Source organism: Hetaerina americana, unplaced genomic scaffold (genome assembly GCF_022747635.1).
Source record: "Hetaerina americana unplaced genomic scaffold, ioHetAmer1.1.p SCAF_92, whole genome shotgun sequence".
NCBI lineage: Eukaryota > Metazoa > Arthropoda > Insecta > Odonata > Calopterygidae > Hetaerina > Hetaerina americana.
Genome location: NW_027287561.1, coordinates 212,396 through 237,500, shown reverse-complemented (window position 1 = coordinate 237,500; position 25,105 = coordinate 212,396). Strand labels below are relative to the sequence as shown.

At 40.1% G+C, this 25,105-nt stretch overlaps 1 protein-coding gene across 3 annotated transcripts in view; it reads left to right on the top strand.

The window, feature by feature from the left end:
- Mgtor (nuclear basket protein megator) overlaps positions 1-25,105 on the top strand; it is a 160,327-nt gene that overhangs the window by 72,419 nt on the left and 62,803 nt on the right. For all 3 annotated transcript variants that reach the window (XM_071598245.1, XM_071598243.1, XM_071598246.1), the window contains exons 19-23: positions 40-318; positions 3,343-3,591; positions 13,452-13,685; positions 15,416-15,620; positions 20,837-21,018. In XM_071598245.1, coding sequence (XP_071454346.1) covers positions 40-318; positions 3,343-3,591; positions 13,452-13,685; positions 15,416-15,620; positions 20,837-21,018 — 1,149 coding nt within the window. The remainder of the gene's footprint in view (positions 1-39; positions 319-3,342; positions 3,592-13,451; positions 13,686-15,415; positions 15,621-20,836; positions 21,019-25,105) is intronic.

Sequence of the window (25,105 nt, the reverse complement as noted above, 5' to 3'; positions counted from 1 at the left end):
TTCTGTCCTCTGAAAAATGTTTCTTTCCTTGGAACACAGGTGGAGACACTGAATGCACTGACTGACAGCAACCGTTCGCTACGAGCTGAAAGAGACGACCTGCAGCTGCGGATGAGGGAGCTGCAGGTGTGCTATGACGCCATGAGGGAGGAGCTCTCTCCACTGCAAGCGAAGAATCGGGAGATTCAAGCCAAGCTTGACAACATTCTGATGGAAAATCAAGCCTTGCGTGGAGAAGCTGCGCGCTGGAGGGCAAGGGCCAACACACTCCAGGAGAGAGCGAACCGTGTGGCTCCAGAGGACTTGAAGAGGGCTCAGGTGATTGGGGTCATAGTTGTGTGGCGCCAAGCCTAGCAGGGTTTTATTTACATTGACGGTGTGCAATAGTGAGAGACGATGGCTCATTGAATTATTGTTACTTTTGGAATGTGAACCATTTACACATCCTGATGGGTAATCTCTCAATGGAAGTTACAAATTGGGCAGGGCAATGCTTAAATGGATGCAAGAGTAACTTTCAATTTAGGTATCTAATTCATGACATGGGTCGCGGTAGTCCAGGGGGTAGAATGTGGACTGCTGATTGGAGGGGCCCGGGTTCGATTCCCGGGCAAAGTACTATGGGCACCTGCAGCTCCACCCAAGCTGTGTGATTTTTTGGGGTCCCAGATCTTCCTGGGAAACCATAACCGGCACAGGGAAAGGAACTGGCCCCCCTACCCTGATGTGTGAATTTCACACGCCCTATAGCGCTTAGTACTGGGTGATCTCTACCATCATCTTCTAAACCGACCTTAGGGTTGATTACTGTGTTTGTGGTTTTTTATATTCATTACATGGTCCCATGACATTTCCCATGAGGTCAATTTTCTTCCCACCATGTATTGATTTTCCAATGTACTCTGTATTTCATTCAATTGATTTCTCTCAAGAAGATTTTTTTTTAATTTTAATGTTCCCATGTTCAAGTACACTTGCTTTTCCTGATAATTATTGAACAAAGAATGGAGAAATGTATTTCTTCAACTTGGGTGTAAGAAATACTGGCATCAACTGACGTAGGCATTTTGTATTATGGAGATGCCCTTAGTACTAAATCTTGAAATACTGAAAAGATACTGCCAATAAAAGTGTCAAGTATCACACTAAAACCTAAATATTATGGACCCCAACTTAATGTATTCTTACACTATGGCGGTATTTCTATATGTAGTCAAAAACTTGAATTGATGCTCCATTAACCTGGAATGTCCATATAATTTCACTGGCCCACAAGCACATGTATATTTTTTCCAGTTTTTCTTCATGGATAATTTTGAACTATGGAAAGGAAAACGCCCAAAGATCAGGGTGAATGTTCTGACAGTGACAGTGATGTTGAGTTCATACCGACAAAATGAAGACGCACCATTGTTTATTCAAGTGATAGTGATGGAGATATAGGTGATAGCATTGTGCATTCGGGTATAAGGCCCAGTGGAAGTAGTGTTTATAGTGGAAAACCGGAAAAAGAAAAGTGGAATGCCGTATCTGTGAATGACCATTAGCCTAGCAGAATCCCCTTCTCCACTGGTCAGTTATGTGTTGGACCTCAAGTACCTTCTGAATGTGCCACACCAATAGAGTTTTTTCAGTTGTTTTTTTCAGAACCATTGGTACAAAATATAACAGAAGAAACTAACGAGTATGCTAGGCATTAAATTAGCCAGAAAGAACTATCCCTGCAATCCACTTGGAATAATTGGAAAGATGTGACGATTGCGGAAATGAAGGCTTTTCTTGGCGTAATATTAAATACGGGTGTATTGAATCAACCTAACTTACAGAGTTATTGGTCCATGGATTTTGAGTCTCATATACCATTTTTTCATGCTGTTTTCAAAAGATAAAGATTCTTGCAAATATTTTGGATGTTACACTTGAAAAACAATCAAAAGTCAAGTAAAGATTTGAGAACAAGAACCGAGAAGGTAAACTGCTTCTTGTCATACTTTGAAATGAAATTTAAGGAGAGATTCTGTCCTGGAAGGGAGATTTCTGTTGATGAGGCTATTGTTGGGTTCAAGGGAAAGATGCACTTCATCACATATAATCCTAAAAAGCCAACAAAATGGGGTATTTGTCTATATGTCCTCTCAGATTCCAAATGTGGTTACTTAAATTCATTTGTCCATTCTTATGGTTGGTGAGACCTGATCTCCCTTTTACTAGCAGAATAGTTTTAGAACTGCATGAAAGATTGAAGAACTCAGTATCTTGTTCTCAAGGCTATCATTTCTTCACTGACAGGCATTACACTAGTGTCACTCTTGCAAAGGAATTGCTAAAGGAAAAAACACACTTGAGTGGGACAATAATGCCCAATAGGAAAGATAATCCATCTGTGATGAAACATCCAAAGCTAAAGAAAGGAGAGATAGTGGCTTACAGGGATGAAAATATAATGCTCCTTGCATGGAAAGACAAGAGGATGGTCACAATGCTCAGTACATGGGACACTGCAGAGACTGAGTCTGTGAAAAGGAGAGTTAGTGGTGGGAGGAATGAAATAGTTTTCAAACCCAAGGTTGTGACAAATTACACCAAGTTTATGGGGGGAGTTGATACAGCTGATCATAACACAAGCACCTACTGTTTCATGAGGAAAACTCTAAAATGGTGGCGAAAATTGTTTTTCTGGGGGCTTGAGGTCAGTGTTGTGTATTGTACAAAGAATGCCAACAAATAAAAAAATGAAAAACCGATCTCGCATGTGAAATTTGTAAGGAAACTATTACACGATCTTGTTGGAGAATTTCAAGATGGTACACAAACTTCCAGGGTTAGATTACCATCCACAAACATAGAGCAACGTTCAGATGGAAAACTCTATATAATCACACCTCACGCTAACAAAAGATTGTGTGGTTTGCTCTGACCGAAAAATCAAAGGAGGAAGAAGAGAGACAATATATATCTGTGAGACGTGTGAATGTAAACCAGGTCTTCATGTTGGTGAATGCTTCCAAAAATGTCATACCATGAAAAATTATAGAGTTTAAATTATGGTTTATCAATAAATTTATCAATTCTATCTATGAATTTATCATTCTAGTGCCACGCTTAGTAAATTTGGGGTATTTAAAAAATTGATTCCTGAGTAGACTAAGATTAGAGTAAGACTAAGATTCCTGAGTGCAGATTGAGGAAGAGTGAAGAATATGTTCATTAATTTGGCCTTGATTCCCTTCCTCTTTAGAGAAGAACTCCAAGGAAAATATTGAAGATATCTTTTGTGCCCCCTTAATTTCATTGCCTTCACAGTTCACACACACGTGTTAATTTTCATTTTTTTTATGACAGGCAGAGCGAGATAATGCGATGAGGCAACTTGCACAAGAACGAGAAGAAGCAGCCAAGAGGCTTCGCTTGGAGAGAGTGCGTTTAGAGGAAGCTGCAGCCACTGCTGCCAGTAGCTTGACCACAGCTCGTAATGAGCTGAGGGAGCTGCGTGCAAGCGTTGGTGCCAAGGATGAAGAATTGGCTCGGATCACTGAAGATTTGGGAGCCAAAGAAGCCCTGTTGACTGAAGTTCGCACCAAGGAAATCCAGGTGACTTGGGGAAACCTGCTTGGTCTTGGAGGTGTTAATTAGCTACTTTTTTTCTAGTGACTCTCTCTAAACTGTGCTATTTTTTATCTAGTTATATTGTGCCCTGGAGCAACCAACATTAGAGTGTATTGGTGCTGTGAAAGAAATAATTTCAAAAACACCCGACTCAAGGTTACTGAGTTCTTAGGGCAAATACTTGATGGATGCGCAACAGGCGTGAATTTTGTAGTGCCAAATGTTTAACTAATCTGCTGGGGTCCAAGCCCAGGGTGGCCACTTGGCCGTGAAATCATAAATTAGCTGTTGTGGTAGGAACACAGGAGGGGAGCATTGGGTTGAATGAATGAGAAGTTGAGGTTGCTTTTAATAGACATGTATTGACATCAGGCGGTTCAATATGTGGCTGCCAATTGGGCATCACACAGGATACATGAGCCATTTCACACAGAGACAGTTTCATGACCTGTCTACAGAAGAAAGTGCTGGTCTGAGCTTGTGGATTCCAGTCTTGTGGCGATCAATGCAGCGACACAAGTGAAAGATAATGTCTGATGTGGAATTGAGACTGTAATCTGGCTAGTCACCCTACCAGTCGGATCTGAGTAATGCAACACTAGAGGAAATATCAAGACTGACCGAGAGTCCCTCCCCTAAGGAATTATGTAATTAAGAATTAATATGGGATCCTCACAAAGTTGGATTGATTGCTGAATTGGATTGTGTGCAGCATAGAGGAGTTATATTTTTAAAACATTGTTATGATAAACTTAGTTGCAGATCCAAAATATTAGAGCAGCAATGCTGGTGACCACTCACCGAGCTAAGGTTGAATTACAGATTAAATCTCTTGCATTAATTGAAAGGATGTCTTTTAGCAGCCATGTTGAAAATGTCTTATTACCCCTGTTGGACTATGGTAGGAGAGATCATATCAATAAAATTAGAGAGAATGTGTTGAGCAGATGCATTTAAGATGTCATATTTACCACAAAGGATAAGGGATCAGAATAATATTGTCCGGCAATAGTACAGGTAAAAATATTTGGATCAAAAAAATAGTCTGGTTTGTATTCACCCTGTGCCAAAAACCGTAGCGGTGGCTTGTGGGGTATTATATTAATAAAAAATAAACTCAAAGCGGACCATAGTCCTGAAGGGTATGAGTTGCCTGGGGATGAAGCATCATGGAAGGGTGATGTGACTCTGGGCAATCCCGAGCCGAACATTGGTATGGGAGAGGGGCCTTGTGGCCCCTACAAGCGGGATGATCCTTAGAGGCAGTGACATTGTGAAATTTATCCCATGGAACTATAAATTAACCATTTACTTTATCTGCAAGTATGAACTTTGTAAGTGCTCTGATCCCTCAATTATTTTGTATATTTTGATTTCTTTTGAGACGGCCCAGAAATCAGCTTTAGCTGATGTACTAACCATATTTTTTTTCAAAATTATCCCCCTAAATTACCAATTTATCTCTGAAGGTAACTCCAAAAATTTAAAAGCGATATAATTTATCAACTGTAAAATGCAGGAAATTTATATCATTGATTGGGTGGCCACTCTGAGGCAGATGCTTCTTTTTTATCTTTAAAAATATTTGTGCAAGCAGTTGACATTTTCATTTTATACCCTCACTGGTGTCAGAGGGTGGTTAAGGAAAGCCTTTGTACGAATGAAAACCAATTGATTTTTATGGAAAAAATTTTTTCTTTTTCGCCGTAACCTTCTGCACTCGAATGTCGAGTGTGACTCAACACGGTGAGCAACGGCAGCAGCTCGTATGTCGAGCCACACTCGACACGGAGTTTCACCACGAGGGGAATTGGGATTTTTGTCTATTTTTCCAATAACTTTTCTTGTAATCATCTGCATGAATGGAAAAGGAAAGTTAAAGCTTAATTAATAGCATGGCTTGTTTTATAAATGAATAGTATCGACCCATGATGTCGTCGTCGACATAAATGCCATCTCCTAAAGGATGCCACCACCAATGCAGATGTTTTTGTAATCTATTTACTGTGTTGTAAGTTCTTTTTCATTTGTATTGTTTGATTTTCATCACTTGGAAGTCAGCTAAATGTAAATCAAAGTCTTTTAGAGATTATGGGTGTCTGAAAAAAGATCACCAGAATGTAAAGTTACCTCAGTCAGCTGATCCTTAGTCCATTGCTTTCTAGTTTTGACTTTTTCATTTCCTTTTCTTCATAGTGTCCGCTGTCTCATCAAACATTCTGCCTGCTCTTTTCCTATCTATTGCATAGTCAGGAATCTTGAGTAGGAGGGTCCAAGATATGATCTATTATATTCATAGTAAAACACGAACCTTAGGCCTTTTCCTGGAGTCATGCTTTTTTGAGGTTGCATCATCCTCCTGTGGTAAAAAAACCGTCCTTATCTTAGTCTTAGATTCTTCGTCTGACTCTTGGAGTGTAAGGACGTGCCTCACTGATCTCCGGACCTGTTCCGCCGCTACCTGCAGAACCCCTTGCGACGCATGTAGAATAGCCCCCTAGTCCTAGCTACATATTAAGAGTAGTGATAAGTAGTGCATATTTATATATATTTTAATAAACTCATTTTATTTCGTTCATTTAACATTAAGTGTTTAGCTTTATCGTTAGTTATACTATTACAAAGTTGATTGTTTCGCCGAATGTAGCTTTTTTGCCGAGATAGTTTATCGTTTGCTCCAGTAATTGTATTGTAGTTCTTATCTTAGATAACTGTTTTAACTTATATCTACTTTAGAATTTATACCATTTGAGTCTCTTAAATTATTACATTAGCAATTTTCCTTACGTAGTAACGTCTTCGCGTTTTATTGTTATAGTAACATCGTTGTTCTAGTTGCCTTTGCCCTTGCATATTATTTTTAGCGTATTTTTGTGGTGTTGATATTATTCAACTACCTTAACTTCGTGAATCAAATTCTTATTTCTTATGTAGGAGGGAATTTGCATTAAATTTAAGATAAATTATAAGTTTAGTGTTTAGAGTTGCCTGTGATTTGCATGTGTATTTAGCTCGTACTCGTCTATCTACCTGGTTTTGGTGTGTTTGAGTGTTGCATTAATTATCCTTGCTAGTTGCTAAGTATATTTCTAGAGGTACATACTATTATTATCTATTATTATATATAAATATAGTCTTGTGTCTTCTCTGTGTTTGAGTGCCGCTTATTTTTATACATATATATACTAGCTCTTAGTATATGTAAGTGTATTCCTCGCGGTTTATACATATAGTTTTACCGCTGTCATTTCTCTTCGTATTTAAATTATTTAGCTGTAAAGCTCATGTGAAACCAGTAGTAGCATGCTTGCTTTCTCCTACTCCCCCTAAATTCCTTAGCTTCCCCTCTCCATTGTACTCTCCCCTCGCCCTTAACCAAGGTCACCTTCCCCGCGTCAACAGCCTTTCCCTTGGGTCACCCACCAGCTACTTAACCCCCCGCTGCGAGGGTACTCGACCCTCACTCGACCACTAATTGCAATAAGCCTATACTTACGCACATATCGGACTTACCCACCTACTTGAGCTACTTGTACCTCGCGAGCGCCTTTTCCACACCACTCAAGTTATTACAGGGTAAAACCTAGGCGTTAAAAAATATATTAACTTTTCAAAAGTAATCGAGAATAGGATGGACCGAAGGTCCTCCGTCCATGACTCGAAAGTAGCGGCGGAGAGCGGGCTCTTAAGGGCCCGCGTCGCCGAGCTAGAGAGGATAGTGGCGGAGCTCTGCTCCAGGCTGACGGGGTGTGTGGCCACCTCGGGCGCGGGGGCTCGCCCCGTTGCCTCCCGGACCGCAAGCAGCACCAGTTTGGTGTCCCGGGTGCGTCCGGGTGCAAATGCTAATAAGTCGGTCTTGAAGGCGACGGTGGCCAGCCCTTCTCACCCGATGGCGACCCCTTCCCCTCGGCCAGAGGAGTGGAAGGTGGCGACTAAGAGGCGCGGAGCAGCGGCAAGGTCGATTCCGGGAGAGGGAGTGGTGGAGGCCGCCCCCATCCCTGTCAGCAACGGCTTCGCGGCGCTGTCCGAGGACGGCGTCGAGACGCCTGTTTGCGCGGCCAAGAGTGCACCCCGATCCTTGACGTCTTCCATCCCTAGCGGTAGTCGCGCTGGGAGGGGGGGAATCTTATTGCTAGGGAGTTCCAACGTCCGGCGGTTGGTGGCCCCATTGCGGGAGAGGTCGGATAGGGACGTGAAGAACCAGAGGGTTACCTCCTACTGTATGCCTGGGGGGTTAATTCCTAACGCCACGGCTGCAGTGGGGGCGGCGGTCCAAGGCACGAACTGCTCCATGCTGCGGTTGGTAGCCCATGTCGGCACCAACGATGCTTCCAGGTACGGATCTGAAAAGATTTTGGGTGCCTTTAGGGACCTAAAATCCGAAGTGGATCGTGTGCGGGAGGCATCTGGTGTAGACTTATGGCTGTCCATATGCAGCATTGTCCCGCGGACTGACTGCGGTGCTTACGTTTGGAGTCGTATTGAGTCTCTAAACGGAAGGCTGTGGAAATTCTGTCGGGACATGGGGGCCGAGTTTGTGGACTTGAGACCGGTGCTCGGGTCTTGTCGCGCTCCCTTGAACCGCTCTGGGGTCCACTACACCCCTGAGGCGTCGGTTCGGGTGGCTCATAGGATCTTCGAGCACTGTAGATATTTTTTAGGCAAATGAGTAGGTTAGGTAGTGGGATAAATTTAAATTTAAAGATAAATTTCCCTGATAACGATATTAAAAAGTGTAGGTCAATTAGTGGGTCTCACCATACTAGGTTACCTAAAGAAATTTCTCGAGTTACGTACAGTGCTAATGAGACAAAAGAAAGATTCACTTATCAGGATCTAAACCGATCGTGTATTAAGACACCCAAAAGACTTATAAATAACATCACCAGAAAGCAGACCGCAACGAACACGAAGGTTCTAGACAAAGAAATAATTTCCGTAGTAGTAGTTAACTGCCGAAGTCTAAAAAATAAGATACTGGAATTTCACCACCTCATTCATAGCACAGAATCAGATATCATTATAGGAACTGAAAGTTGGTTAACAGATGATATCGCAGACAGCGAAATATTTCCCAAGTCCTTCACAGTTTATAGAAACGACAGACAGAATAGAGCCGGAGGAGGAGTGTTTATCGCTGTAAAAAACTCTACCATCAGGAGAGCTGAGTTATTTCCTGATAACTGTATAGAAAGTGTCTGGTGCTCAGTAAAAATACCCAGTGCGAAAAGAATATATGTTTGCACGTATTATAGACCACCCCATGCTGGCGTTAACTCAATACTAGATCTAGAAAGGCAGATAAAAAGCTTTACATCCCACAACAATGAGCATAGTTTAATAATCGGTGGCGATTTTAATGTTCCCACAGTAGATTGGGATTCTTACAGTTTTATAAATGGAGGTAAACACAAGGATTTATGCGAGTCCCTCATTTTGACGTTCACCTCAAATTCCCTACATCAATTAGTCACTTCACCAACAAGGGGAAAGAACATTCTTGATCTATTAGCTACTAATATACCCAAAAGAGTCTTAAATGTAGGAGTTATTGATGGAATCAGTGATCACAGGGCTGTAAACGCTAAATTTTCCCTAAGCGAAGAAAAAGTTAACAAACCTAAGAGAAAAATTTATTTATTCAATAAAGCTGACCATGATGGCCTAAAACGTGAGTTAAACTGTTCCTTTCTTAGATTTGACGAATTAAGCAAAACTAGGAGTGTCGAGGATACCTGGAATAATTTTCTTGCTATAACACGTTCAGCAATACAGAGATTCATACCTAGTAAATATATAAGAGAGAATAAGGAACCCCGTTGGTACAACTCTGAAGTTCGGAAATCACTAAGACTGCAAAGGGCATGCCATGCCAGAATGAAAAACGCGGTTAAAGATTCTTCCCCTGATAAAATCAACGAAACCATACAGAATTACAAAGCATCTAGGTCCACTGCCAAGAAGGCATTCCGGAAGGCGCTAGCGGAATTCAAAAGGAAAAAATTAGGTGAACATTTAAACGATAACCGAAAGATGTTTTGGTCCTACGTCAGGGATGTGCAGGGAAAAAAGTCCACGGTAAACTCATTGAACAACGAAAAAGGGATAAAGTAACAAGTAGTTTAGACAAAGCCAACATATTAAACTCATTCTTCCAAAGTGTTTTCAATAAATGCTCCCCGAATACACCAGAGAACCTCCCGAAAGCATTTCTGCAACCAATGCATGCAATCGACTTTTCCACCGGCAGAATAGAGTTACTCCTTAAAAATATTGACCCCAACAAATCTCCGGGACCTGATGAGATACCGGCTCGCGTGTATAAAGAACTATCGTCTGAAATTGCTCCTTATCTTAATATAATATTTAAGAAATCATTAGCAGAAGAAAGCGTGCCAAGTGGCTGGAAGATAGCTTCTGTGACGCCCATTTTTAAAAATGGAGACTGGAAGGACCCCAGTAATTATAGGCCAATATCGCTCACCTCCATCTCCTGTAAGATTCTTGAGCACATAATTGTTAGTTCCATAATGAGGTACCTCGATAGCCAAGATTTATTGATAAATAACCAACACGGGTTCCGTGGGAGTGTTATATGCTGGATTAGACAATTTTTTAAAAATCGTGTTCAAACAGTCGTTCTGGACGGTGTATCATCCGATACTGTTAAGGTCACGTCGGGTGTACTAAAGGGAAGTGTCATAGGCCCCCTCTTATTCCTCATTTACATAAATGACCTCAGCACCGTGGTTAATAGCAGGCTCCGTCTTTTTGCTGACGATGCGGTGATTTATGGGGACATTCGAAGTCGCGATGACAGTCACGTTAGCTAACGATCTAAATGCAATCCAGACTTGGTGTGATACATGGCAATTGGAATTAAATTTGAAAAAATGCGTAGTAATACATTTTTGGGAAAGGTGTAATTCCCTCCCATTTAGTTACAAAGTGAAGCAAACAGAAATCGCGAGGGTAGATTCCTTTAAATACTTGGGCGTAACAATTATTCACGATCTGTCCTGGGGAAAGCACATACGGGAAATATGCGGTCGCGCTAATAAAAAATTGGGATTTGTAAAAAGAGTGCTGGGTAAATGTGACGAAAAAGTGAAGGAACGATGTTTTATTGCCCTAGTCAGGCCCCACCTAGATTATGCTGCCAGTATATGGGATCCTCAAGAGATAAATTTAATTTCGGAATAGGATCGAGTTCAGCAGAGGGGGGCTAGATTTGTCAAAAATTGCTATGACCAACGCAGTAGTGTAACTACTTTGCTAGAAAATTTAGGCTGGGATTCCCTTACACAGCGGCGTTTACAATATAGATTAAACTTATTAAAAACATTTAAAGATGGGTCCTTTTCCGATGACATCAAGAACATAATACGAACCCCAACGTATTACGGGCGGAGGGATCACGAATGTAAGATTAGAGAGATTGACTGCAGGACAGACAGATTTAAATGGTCATTTTTTCCGAGAACAATAAGAGACCAGAATTCTTTTAATCGAAATCCCCCAGGATCCGGCTCGACATAATAAGTATTAACCTACAAGGTAGCGACTGCGCGGGGTTATACGCTTATATTTATATTTTTTTTATATATATATATATTTTTTGCAGGTTCCCCTTACCCTTCCCCATCCATTTGAAAAACCCTAATCCCCTCATCCCTTACCCTTTCCTCCTGGTGCTGCACCTCCTGCCACACACCTTTTTGGTGGCTTGTATGGTATTGATGTAGATGTAGTCTCCGAGGTTTACTTACGTTTCTAGAAGCATAACGCAGGTGTTTTCCCTAATGACAGAGGGTTCTCTTACAACAGATGCTTTCCCTTTGGACGAATGCTTTGCCAGCTAGTAGTTGCTCATTCTGAAGGATTTTCCCCTCCTCACGATGGATAAGTATTCCAAAGAATTAGAAAGCAGCTGCTTCATGAGGAAAACTCTAAAATGGTGGCGTAAATTGTTTTTCTGGGGGCTTGAGGTCAGTGTTGTAAATTCAATTATATTGTATAAAGAATGCCAACAAAGAAAAAATGAAAAACCGATCTCGCATGTGAAATTTGTAAGGAAACTAGTACACAATCTCTTTGGAAAATTCCGAGATGGTACACAAACGTCCAGGGTTAGATTACCATCCACAAACATAGAGCAACATTTAGATGGAAAACTCTACATAATCACACCTCACCCTAACAAAAAACATAAAGATTGCTCTGACCGAAGAATCAAAGGAGGAAGAAGAGAGACTATGTATATCTGTGAGACGTGTGAATGTAAACCAGGTCTTCATGTTGGTGAATGCTTCCAACAATATCATACCATGAAAAATTATAGTTTAAATTATGGTTTATCAATAAAGTTATCAATAATTATGTCAAAAAATCCAAATAAATAAGTTTGTATGAAAAGAAACTCCAGTCTTTCATTCTAGTGCCACACTTAGCTAATTTGGGGTATTTAAAAAATTTAATCCCGAGTAGACTAAGGCAATGGAGAAAAAAGCACCCGAGTGCAAAGGGTTAAATTCCTTTGAGGATTAGATTTTGTCTAATGCTGCCTCAGTATTATGATCCCTTCCGAATAATTCTTAGTTCCTACTGTGCAAAAGAGGTATTTCTTTCAACAATCACATATTCATTTGAATAAAATCCCCCTCCCACAAGCCATTTCTTTGGATTGGAGAACAATTAGTAACCCAAGGGAACCAAATCTGAAGAATAGGGGAAATGGGGGACAAATTGGAATTGAAATTCCATCAATGTTATGGCCACATCTGCCGAGGAATAAGCTGTTATGTTGTAATGGAAAAGAATATTTTTGTGGACTAATCATGGTTGTTTTTCTTGCAGCTTGGTTTTCAAATGGTCTAATGGCAATGTACAGTGTGTACCTATAATAGTTTGTTCTTCCTTCAAATAATCGACAAAGATTGTTCCTTGAAAATCCCAAAATAGCAGTCTTCATAAGCTTCTTAACTGAAGAAGTGATATTGTCCTTCTTAAGAGTAGACTCCCCACTGGCAATCCATTGGTTTCACTGATCCTTGGTTTCAGGGGAAAAGTGGGGTATCCACGTTTAGACTGCAATGACAAAATGAAGCTGGAAGTCCTAGGGTGTTCACTGAAAAGCTGCGAATAAGCCTTGGAACAAGTCACATGGCTTTATTTAGGTCAACTGTGGGCAGTCGCGATGGCCATCCCAAGGATATATATCTCTTGTCCAAATATTAATGCAAAATATCATGCACCCTTTCACTCTAGATGCTTACAGCTTTAGCAATCACGTACCCCTTTAATCATCCATCATCATATCATTCATGTTAGCAATGATTTCTGAATTAGTAACCCCAATGAAGCATTTAGAAAGTTCATCTTTACATGTGCTCCTACAGCCACCCAAAAAATTTTCAATTATTTTAATCACTGCAATTGAAGTCCCAGATTGAACTCATTGTTTATTTACAAATAGGACAGTCATAGGCTTTACTTTGTAGAAGTTTCCTGTATGAGTTGTGAAAAAAAGAGTGAAAATTAAACATTTTTTGTACTTTCCAAGTTTTTCTTTCTTATCTTCTCTAGAGGTGGAGTCTTTATTTAAATGTATGATCAATGCAGGAAATTATCCTTTGTGTATTTTTTTTGGAGATCACTTGACTTGCTTGATTCAAATAAATGGTGAACATAAGTTTAAGAGAGCACCCTGGCTGAAACTTTTGAGTGTGTTCCTTCAAGAGATGCTACTAACTGAAAATAGCTTTGGTATACTCCAGCGTTAATCTTTACGGTGGCAATAGTCATTGGTGGCAAATGGCAATTAGTACTCACCTTTTCAATTGCAGATAAGAAAAATTGCAAAGAATTACAAGACAAAATATGAGGAACTTTGCAAAAGCATGGAGGATGAGAAGAGGAAGAGTGAGGAATTGGTGGCTGCCTCTGAGGCGGGTGCGTCGGGAGAGCCGTCGCAGGAGGTGAAGGATCGTTTGAGGGAGGAGGCCAAGAAGGAGATGGAAGTGAAGGTGAAGGACCTGAATGAAAAACACGTTGAGCAACTCAAGGAAGCTTCAGAACAGGTGAGTATTGTAATTTCACTTCGTATCTATGGAATTCATGATTAAATGTCACAGAGTAGAAAAATTGAGGGAAATACCATGGATAAATATGCATACGGAAACTTTTCCAATCCATGCCATTAATTAAAATTTTTTAGGAATATTAGGAAGATTTTTTCAAATTCCAAGAAAGTACAGGAGATGCCGTGACAGTAACTTCTTTTACTCTAGAGTCATCCACTAAATGCGCATAACGATACAACAATTTCAGAGTGTAACTATCATTTGGCTTGACCGGGATATGAACCTGGATCCCTTGATGTCCTGCTGAGTACCTTAGCCAGTTAAGCTATCGAGCTGTCCTCTTAAACTCTGAATTTTGGGGGCTTAAAAGGAACAAGATATTGTGATCAAATACCGTACATGCAATGTCACAGGCATTCATTATTATGCACGATGCACCACAGTCCACCAGGGTAAAGCCAACTTTAAACACAAAGGGTGTTTTACCCTAAGAGTAAGAGGATGCCTCAGTAGATTTACTGGCTAAAGCACTCCGTCGGACATCGAGGGATCTGGGTTTGAATCCTGGTCAAAGTGAATGATTTTTACATTCTGAAGTTGTTGCACTGTACATATTTTTTCCATTGTATGGTCATTTAATAAGGGTGAAATTCTAGATTTACATGAACGCAGAATTATAATAAAGTGAAAAATGGAACGTATTTTCCTCAGAAAGCTGGACCAATGGCATATTCAGGAAAAAAAAGATGATTAGCCAAAAGGAATGTTGATATAAATTCATATTCATCATATTATTTACTGATTCAAGTTTAGATAGTTAATGACTCAATGGCTTCATAGTAAAGCTGTGTTTGCTTGCCTTGAAGGGGAATATGGAATTCCCAGGGCTTATGAATGGTAGGGAAACGAAAATGGGAAATTGTTGATGGTGTGGAAATGTTTAGATGAAGACATTTACTACTGAATTCCTTTGATTGGTGAAATTAATAATTTTTAAGAAAACCAAGATGTTACAAACTTTTATTAAAAACAAATATTGAAGTTTCAAAGCATTTAATTATCTTTAAAATTTTAATTGTATTCAAATTTAGCGGGGAGGGAAAGATTAGCTTGAATAAATTGCTAAACTGATAATCTGCTCACAGATAATCAAGAGTTAAATGCATTTACTTGCTAAAAATTTGGTACGAATAATCTTCATTAAAACTTTTAAAATAGTTTATTATGCCAGTATTCACTCTCATCCCTTAAATGGCAAAGTCTTCTGTGGAATTCAAGGGCTGCTACTGGAACATTTTTACTACGGAAACAATTAAATCCATTTTTTTGGTATCCATTTGCTCTCCATGTAGGCTGTTATTTGAGCATATTAAAATCTTTCCTCTCCCTTGTAAACACAGGTGGTCTGAAAAGATCTCAGCCTCGCCCATTGATGGCATCACTGCTTGAAAGATTTTTTTCTTCTTGTGCTGGCCCAATTGTGAGTTGACTCCAGTTGACTCCATTTGACAGGTTTTCCATTGGCTATATATAATGTGTTTTATCCACATTTCATTCACCAATCACTCTTTATTTCTCTGTCTCAGGGAAACATTTTGACCAGATTGTTATTATTGCTTTGCCAAAATTTTTCATCTCTTCACTGAAGTAATTCTTCTGATTATAATTTTTTGTCATGTGCTGCAAAGATAAAATATGACCATTTTTATCTGTTACCATGTTTTTAGACTAATAACCTGCAGAAAGAACTGGAATCAATACAGCAAGAAATGGAGGCTCTGAAATCAACATATGCAGAGAAGGAAGAGCGTTCAAAACAAATGCTGAAGAATGCCCGGCAGAAGATAATTCAATTAAATGAGGCTAAGACTAACATGAGTAGGGAGCTTGGGGAAATGCATAATAGAGTTGAAACAATGGAGATCAGCAAAGGTAATTAACATATGCACATATATGTATTCATGCCACATTAATCTGAAAACAATGCTTTGGCCTCTACATCAACTTTTTAACTACTATATATAACAAAACCCCCTTCCATGGACTACAACCTTGACTTGGTGGAAGGGCTTGTGCATTCCGATGACCCCTAGAGCTGTGCTGGCGGGAGTAATGATAATTGCTCGTGGTAGGGTCGCCCATGCCAGATAGGTCGAAGGTTAGTAGCCAGACGAAAGGTAGTCCACTCAGCATCTGTTCTTCAGTGAGTTGGCTGCAAAGGCATGTCCTCAGTGGGGTGGCCATTGAGTGGTGTCACGTTCAAAAAATATTGAGAAAGCCAATGGGAATTGCCGCAATTATTTTCCCCAAGAATTTTATGATGGACAGTATGGGATGAACCTCGGTACAGGACTCGGCCCAAACAGCAGTGTGTCGTACCTTGCAGTGGGAGAGGCAAGGCTTCTGCAGTTGTCAACTCACGAAAACCTTGCAAAGGAAAACTGACAGCAGCAGGACAGAAGATTCAGATGAAGACCGAATCAGTTAGAAGAGTAACTTGGAATGGTTCGGACAATGTTGAGGACAAAAAATTAAAAAATATATAGCATGAGGTGGAAAGAGGAAATATAGATATTTTAGGTCTATGCGAGGTGAGATGGAAGGATAGCAGGGATTACTGGAGTGATACTTGCAGAGTAAAATACAGTGGAGGGGACGAGAGCCAACAAGGGGTTGCCATAGTACCAAATAAAGAGGTAGGAAGAAGCGCACTCAATATAGAGCAAGCAACGGATAGAATATTACTAGCAGAGATAAAAGCGGAACTGGAGAACTTGGTCATTGCTGAGGTATACTTGTACTGGAGTCTTGGTATTGCTGAGGTATACACCAAGCAATCATGAGGAGGAAGAAGTCTATAGAATAAATGATCATTACGAGGACATATCCGCGTGTTTTCCTGCAGGGAAACATTTGATAGTGAAGGGATATTTGAATGGGACGGTAGGCAAAAGAAGAGATGGTGGTGAGGTGAGGGATTATGGGTTAGGTACAAGGAATGACCACAGGAAGAAAGCAATTGAATTCTGCAGGAGACTGGGGTTAGTCATCACCAATACTTGGTTTAGATATCACAAAAGGCATAGGTATACATGGAGAATGCCAGGTGGCTCGGAAAGGTATCAATGCAACAATTTCAGAGTGTAAAAATCATATGCCTTAACCGGGATTCGAACCCGGATCCCTCAATGTCCGGTCGAGTGCTTTAGCCAGTTAAGCTATCAAGACGTCCTCTTAAAACGCAGAAATTATGGGGGCTTTAAAGGAACAAGATATTAGTGGATGACTCCAATAAAAATTACTGTTGCGGCATCTCCCGCAGTTTCTTTGAAATCCTTTAGATTATATTATGAATAGGCACAGATTCAGGAAGTGTGATCAATTTGCACAGCTTCCTGGGTGCGGATGCAAACTATGATCACAATTTAGTGGTGTAGAATGGTTGACAAGAAAGGAGTATCAGTAGGCTACAGAGAAAATCATGAGTGAGGGAAAAGAGCTGAATACTATCCATGAAAAATGGCAATTAATCAAAAAAGGGATATTGAAAACCACAAAAGAAGCTATGGGAACTGTAAATGGGAAAAGAACATGGAAACCATGGATCACGGATGAGAAAATTAGAAAGATACATGGGAGAAGGTAATCACAGAGTTAAATGATAGTTTGAGGCAGGTTACAAATAAAGCAAATGAAGCATCGTGAGGGTGTGGAAAGTTTGCCAAAGAAGGGTGAAATTGGTGAATATATAGAACTGTGTGGAAAAGAACTTAGGCCAGCAAGGTTAGACATAGAAAAAGAATATGATGCAGGTGATGATAACTTATGTCGAGGCATATTCGACGGTGAGGTAGAAAGGGCGATGAAACTAAATAAGGTTAGGGGGTGGATAACATTTACAACACAAGGGTTTAGGAAAATATGAAAGGAATAGACTAATTCATACCATCTATGAAGAAGGAATCTGTTCGGAAGATTTTGTGCGATCAGTGTTAGTTCCTGTTCCAAGAAAGGTATAGGCTACATCATTTGAGGACTACAGGATGATAAGTTTGATATCCCACGCAGCTTAAGTTGTCCTCAGGATCATCAACAAAAGGATAGAGAGTAGGGCAAATGATTACTTAGGGCATGATCAGTTTCGGTTTAGGAAGGGGAGAGGTACGCATGATGCCATTGCAGTCATGAGATTATTAATTGAGAGGAATACAGAATACAACCAGGAGTTATTTGCCTGTTTTGTAGATTTCGAAAAAGCATTTGATAGAGTGAATTGGGAAAAACGAATTAAAATATTGAAGAAAATAGCAGTAGATAGGAGAGACAGGAGGCTAATTTGCACCCCATACATGTCTCAGACTGCTCAGGTGCGAGTGCGGAACAGATAGTTTGGATGGGCAGTGTTAGGAAGAGGTGTAAGGCAGGGTTGTCCATTATTACCGGTGCTGTTCAAGGTATATATGAAGGAAATGATAAAAGAGGCATGGGAAGAACTGGAGGTAGGAATGAAGGTGGGCGTGGGTTTCGTAAAATCAGTTAGGTTTTCAGGAAGTTCTCTCGGGTTTCCCACTGGGTCAGCGTGGTGTGCACCGACGTTTCGACGGCTAACTCTGCCATCGTCTTCAGGGTGAAGTGCAGAGCAATGAATTCGCCAAGTATTTATACCCTGTCGTAGGGTCAGGTGTCCTCCGATTGGTCCGATGTGTTCCCAAGTGCCGAGCCGCCCCGGTGACGTCTCAACGGTCGGCTGCCCTTCCTGGATATCCGCGTTCTCACCCGCGGAATTCAGCAAACCACTCTTCTAATGATTCCACCCACTCTCCAGAACATCCTCGTGTCAATAGGGAAGTTTTAGATGATCAAATGTAGACGATGAGACGGGCGGCTAGGCATTCGCTCTTTCACCTGGGTGAATATCTCCTTCATTTCTTGTCTCACTCCTCTTCTCCACAGTAATTTTTGAAGGATGGGTTGAATTCCACTTTCGGTATTTCAACAATATGCAATATTTCTTCGGAGGATGTCGACATTCAGCCATCGACGATGAATAAGAATGATTGCAAGGATCAGATATTCGGTAGTATCAATCACTGAGGATAAACTACAAATGAAGAGGCGTTTCGTTTCACCGTTTCATTTATCAAAATGCACTCTCAAAGGTGTCAGAGTTCGCGCGACTCTGCACCCTTGCAATACACGCACGCTTGCGTGTAATGCTTTATCTACTGAGTCCACGTATTTCCACGAGTCGCGCGAACTCTGACACCTTTGAGAGTGCATTTTGATAAATGAAACGGTGAAACGAAACGCCTCTTCATTTGTAGTTTATCCTCAGTGATTGATACTACCGAATATCTGATCCTTGCAATCATTCTTATTCATCGTCGATGGCTGAATGTCGACATCCTCCGAAGAAATATTGCATATTGTTGAAATACCGAAAGTGGAATTCAACCCATCCTTCAAAAATTACTGTGGAGAAGAGGAGTGAGACAAGAAATGAAGGAGATATTCACCCAGGTGAAAGAGCGAATGCCTAGCCGCCCGTCTCATCGTCTACATTTGATCATCTAAAACTTCCCTATTGACACGAGGATGTTCTGGAGAGTGGGTGGAATCATTAGAAGAGTGGTTTGCTGAATTCCGCGGGTGAGAACGCGGATATCCAGGAAGGGCAGCCGACCGTTGAGACGTCACCGGGGCGGCTCGGCACTTGGGAACACATCGGACCAATCGGAGGACACCTGACCCTACGACAGGGTATAAATACTTGGCGAATTCATTGCTCTGCACTTCACCCTGAAGACGATGGCAGAGTTAGCCGTCGAAACGTCGGTGCACACCACGCTGACCCGGTGGGAAACCCGAGAGAACTTCCTGAATACAATACGCCGGGAAAAACTGAGATCCTTCAGTTAGGTTTGCTGATGACCAAGCTTTAGTTTGTCAGTCAGCCAAGGGGTTGCAAGCTTTGCTTCGTGCATTGGAAATTCAGTGCGACAGGTATGGGATGAGAATCAATATTAATAAAACAAAGGTTATGCGATTTTCTAGAAAGAAAAAGGCTAAGCTTAACATTAAAATAGGAGGGCAAAATCTAGAGCAGGTAGAACAGTTTACTTACCTTGGAAATGTTTTGGACCAACATGATCGAAGTAGTAAGGATGTAAGGAGAAGAATTGCACTAGGCAAAGAAGCTTTCACAAGGAGGAGGGAGTTTATGATAAGGACGTTGAGTAAGGATATTAAGAAAAGACTCAAACATTTTATATGTAGCGTAGCTATGTACAGCACAGAAGCGTGATCATTCAAGCAGGAGGATAGCCTTTGATTGGAGGCTTTTGAAATGTGGGTGAGTAGAAGGATGGAGTATGTGTAATGGGCCGAAATGAAAATAAATGAGGAAGTACTAGGTATGCTGGGGGAGGAGAGGGGATTGTTGGGAGAAATTCTATGGAGGCAGGAAAAATGGATGAAGGGTGTATTGATCGGCAATGGGATGTTGAAAACTGTAATATAGTGGAGAATGTTAGGCAAACGAGGCAAGGGCAGGAATAGGTTAGGGAGAAAGGAAGTACAAGGAGATGAAAAGGGACTTGAGGTAGAGTAGGATGTTGGGTTGTATAATGTTTGGAGAAACAAGGTATTTATTTGGTAGTTGTGTCCATCCAAAACTTACCTAAACCAGTAGAATACCTAAAAAAGTATAAAAATGTAAAAAATTGCCAACACCCAAGCCCTAGATAGAGAAAAATCCACCTTGGTAGGAATTGAGCCAGTGACCTCCGGGTTGGCAGGCGAGGACATTATCCTGCCGCCACCTGGGCCTATACTAGTTACATAGTCCGGTGTGCATGGTGGTTTTTGTAATTATTAATGCTCCTGTTAAATCATGTTTTCTGCACCATATTGAATATTTTCCGAAAGTGCATCTTGTGAAAAAGACTAAATGGTGCAGTGATGCACCATTGGGCCAAGATGTAGCTTTTTATGTAAAGATCAATTTTATCTTTATGTGTTTGGTGTTCAACATAGTCATTGCCTCTATAATATTATAACTTCGTAATAAAAAAAAGGTTTCTAATCTTTGTTTGAAGTTTTTCCTATTTGTGTTTTACACAACGAGGATGCTTTAATTGCTTACACAGAGGAAGGAAGCTCAAGATTTACTGCACTGCGTTCCCAGTATGAAGGAAGAATTGCACGTCTGGAGAAGGAAAGATCGGAGGAGCAAAAGGATCGCGCAGCTGAGAAGGAGAGATTTTCCCGAGACATTGAGATGCTTATGCAGAAGGTTTCCCTCCTGCAGCGGGCCTTAGAAAGCAAACAGGTAGAGCTTCCTTTTCTTTTGGATGGAGGATGTTTAAAGTCACATATGAAAATAATGTTTTTAATCAAAATGATTTACATTTGTATTGTGTATTCTGGTGTCTTGTAATTCACTGTACAAATCTGCACAGGTGAGTGAGAAAATAAGAGAAGGAAGGCTTTTCTGTGTCCGTATTGAATTAGGGAAAATCAAACGTGTAAATAATTGCCGAACGCATATCGAAATGAACTATCTGGTGAAGGCAATGGAGAAGTTATAGTTTCGGCAAATGAAATGGTTCAAATTTTGCTTTCCCTTCTTGTAAAGTTATTCCATTCTTATGGTGTTACTCTTGTGTGTAGCTGCAAAATCAGGCCGACTGAACAACTTACTGAGTCAGTCAGAATGACACCTTCTGAATCTCTGACGAGATGGAAAGCTGGAAATTTCAAAAAGAGTTGAGCTTCTTGATTCTCATAAATACTTGTATATTTCAGTCGAGTGAAACAAATTGTGAATGTCAATTTGGTTCATTTTTGTGTTATGCTGTGTTCCCTTTCTGTTTGGCTGGTCATGTTTGTAAGGTTAAGTTCAAGCAATCTGGGAGCTCCATGGGGTTCATTTCGTGCTTTCATGTGAGTCAATGTGACAGTAGATTTACCCAAGCTAAGATTAGGAAGGAAATTTGTATTTAATTCAGCATAATAAATGCCCTAATTTACTTGTGCTGCGTTTGTTGCTGTGTTATAGTAATTCAAAAATGTATGTTGGGGAAATAATGTGGTAAGATTTCAAATAGCTCGTGGTTGCCTACATTTTTCATTTGTGATTGTGCATTGTCGTTTATTCAATGAAGTTCTCATAAAGTATTTTTGTGTTTTTCCTTATTATTACTAGTGGGCATCTTAATAGTATTACATAATGATAATTGAAGATGGATGGTGCTAAGCATAGCCGTGAAATCTTTTCTTTTATTCATGTCGACATATGAAGGTTTCATTTCTGTATACTACTCAGAAGTACCCAGAATAAGTAAGTGCTAAGGATTTATGCGTTAAATATACATTTGAAATACTTGTTATGCTAAGTATTTGAAGGAATAAAAGTAGTAAGCCCTTGCTAATCTGGACTAAATGGAGCCAGTAGTCAGGATTAAGTGAAATTAGGACAATCCAGAAACATTTTCCTCCTCTATATTTGTGTACCCATATCGCTGATGACCCCTGCTTTTTCACCATTTAACAATCAGGGTTCAGGGAATTGAGTCTTTAATGTATCTTAGCAATATATCATGGTGCAAATACCATGCGTAACATTTCTTGGGGTTCAAAGTCAGTTTCATCCTTCACAATTCCATTGATTTTTGTGCACCATGTGTGGACCGTCAAAAGGGTATCATTCCAAAATGTGAATGGAATTGATTGAAGCTTGTCTTGTAGACAGAAGTTATGATTACATTATCATTACATTTTAATGAACAAATACAAATGAAATCTATAGGCATTATTGTGTACAGTAACTTCCCCACGGTGCAATGGTTATGTTCTTCTTTGGTGAATATTGTGAAGTTTGAAAAGCGTTAGAGGAATAAGTTACTTTCTTGGATCACAAACTCTTGTATTTAATTCGGAGATTTATTTTATTATATGAATGAACACTCCTACTGAAATTATGAATGTTTATGCGTAGGGTGCACCTAGGGTTGGCAGCTTATGCAATGACATAAAATTACTAATGGTGACTAATGAATGGAAAAAATTACCCCAGACCCACAGATGCATGATTGGAGTAACTTAAAATTTAGTCTCCTTGTGGGGTCTTCCTCCAAATGCATAAGAATCCTGGATTATTTCAAATGCAGGAAATGTCTATTTCTTGAGGGGATTGCATTAAATTGTGGGGAAAAGGGCTACAAATTTTGACCAGGGGTGGATTTATACATTGTCTAGTTAAGATAAAGAATGTTGCTGGAAAGCAATAAAGGGAAATGTGTAATTTTACCCTAGACACAACATGATGAATGCAAGAAAAGTGTAGTAGCATACATTGTCTCTGTTTTCTTCTCTCAGTTTTTTGATTTGATGGTTTTATTATACATAGGTGTATGCACGTAAGTATTATATGTATTATACCTATGTATATGTACAAATGTTTTCTGAAAAGGTTCTGACTTCAAGATGAAGATGGCAGCTGTACAACAGAAGTTAGGGAATGTGTTTCCGCATGCATTGAAAGGTGCTCACCAATCTTTCAGCCATTTTGGGACGACCAAAAACTGCTACAATCACCAATAACCTTGAAAAAATTCACCAAATAATACTGGATGACCATTAAATTAAGTTTATAGATATAATCAAGGTTATAAAGAGGCTTTGGGCACATTGAAAGAGTGAATTTATCATATATCGACTGAAGAATTGAATGCATCAGCTCTCCGTGCATTGGGTTCAAATTGGACCAAAAATGCATTTGAATGAACATTTCCAAGACCAGCAGTTGGAGCAATTGAAGCAAAGTGGGTCAGATGTTTTGTGCTTCGATTTGATAACTCTAGATGTACCATAACTTGGATCCACCGCTATACTACTGGCACGAAAAAACAGTCAAAATAGTGAACCTGCTTCGAAAAAAGCAAAGATAGTTCATCGGCGTGAGAGGTGTGATGGCGACTGGTTTTTGGGACAGTCTTGGAATTGTGTTCATCGATTATCTTGACAATTTAAAATAATAATAATAAAGAGTATTACACATCGTTAGTTGACGAGCTGAAGGCAGAAATTGCAAAAAAATTGACTGCATTTGAAGAAGAAGAAAGTGACCACCACCACGCACCTGCTCACACTTTGGCAGTGGCAATGGTTAAATTCACGAATTATTCTTTGAATAAAACAAGTGGTTAAAAGAAATTAATAAGACATGATATAATTAATATTTAGACATTGAAGATTTGACGGAAGGGAAAACCTGGGGGTCTTAAGTTTTTAATTGAAAAGTGCTCTAATACGCGAGTCCATGGAGCACTATGTGCTGTGTATTTGAAACAAAAAAGAGGCTTACTTGCTGACTAACATATGGGAGGTTCATCGGAATGAATCTTCACCTATGCATAGTAAATTCTTTCAAACTAGCAGTAATAGTTCTCAATACTACACACACCCATCTCCTTAACATGCATTCCCCTTGCAAGTGCTGGCAAGAAGCAAGTTTTATGGGCCATAGAAAAGTGGAAGTGTTGGTAAACAAGGTTTGTTCAAAAAGTATCAAAAATTTGAATTTTTGCTGGTCAAATATGTTTGATTGTTTATTTTTTGGTGACGTAATGTTGGTACTTATGTCTCTATATAGTGCCGAAAAGTTTGGCCGTTTTGAATGTTAATTGTTGACAGCTGTTTTGCTTGGGTGTTTTGGCTTGTCTTCGATTTTTGCCTGTTCCAAAAAATGGATGAAAGAACCTGTATCAAATTTTATGTGAAAAATGAAAATAAGTGGGCAGACGCATTCCAAATGTTGACTGGGCAGATGGAGAAGCTGCCTTGGACCGAAGCAAAGTTTATCGGTGGTACAAAATGTTCTCAGAGGGCCGAGAAGATGTGAAGGATGAAGAAATATGTGAAGAGCATGCCGAATGCCACGTCAACAGCAGAAGAAAATATTGATGAATTCAATCATTGATTGGCCATTGGACATCTTCGAGTCACCATTAGAGAAGTTGCTGATGACCTAAACATATAACACCATTCGATTTTTACCAATGATTTGGGCATGACACGGGTTGCCGCGGTATTCGTACCAAAATTGCTCAATTCCGACCAAAAACAGCTACGCATTAACATTGCTAATGAGGTGTTGGACCTTGCCCGTGACGACACAAATTTGCTCCAGAGGGTCATAATTGGTGACATCATGGGTTCATGTAGTTATGACATGGAAACTAAATATCAATAATCCCAATGGAAGCTGCAGCACGAGCCAAGACGAAAAAGAGTGCCAAGTTTGGTTGAATATGAATGTTTTGCTAACGGTTATCTTGGCGTGGTGCATAAGTTCTTGCCACAGGGTAGAACGGTAAATAAGGAATATTACCTGCAAGTCATGTGCAATTTGCGCG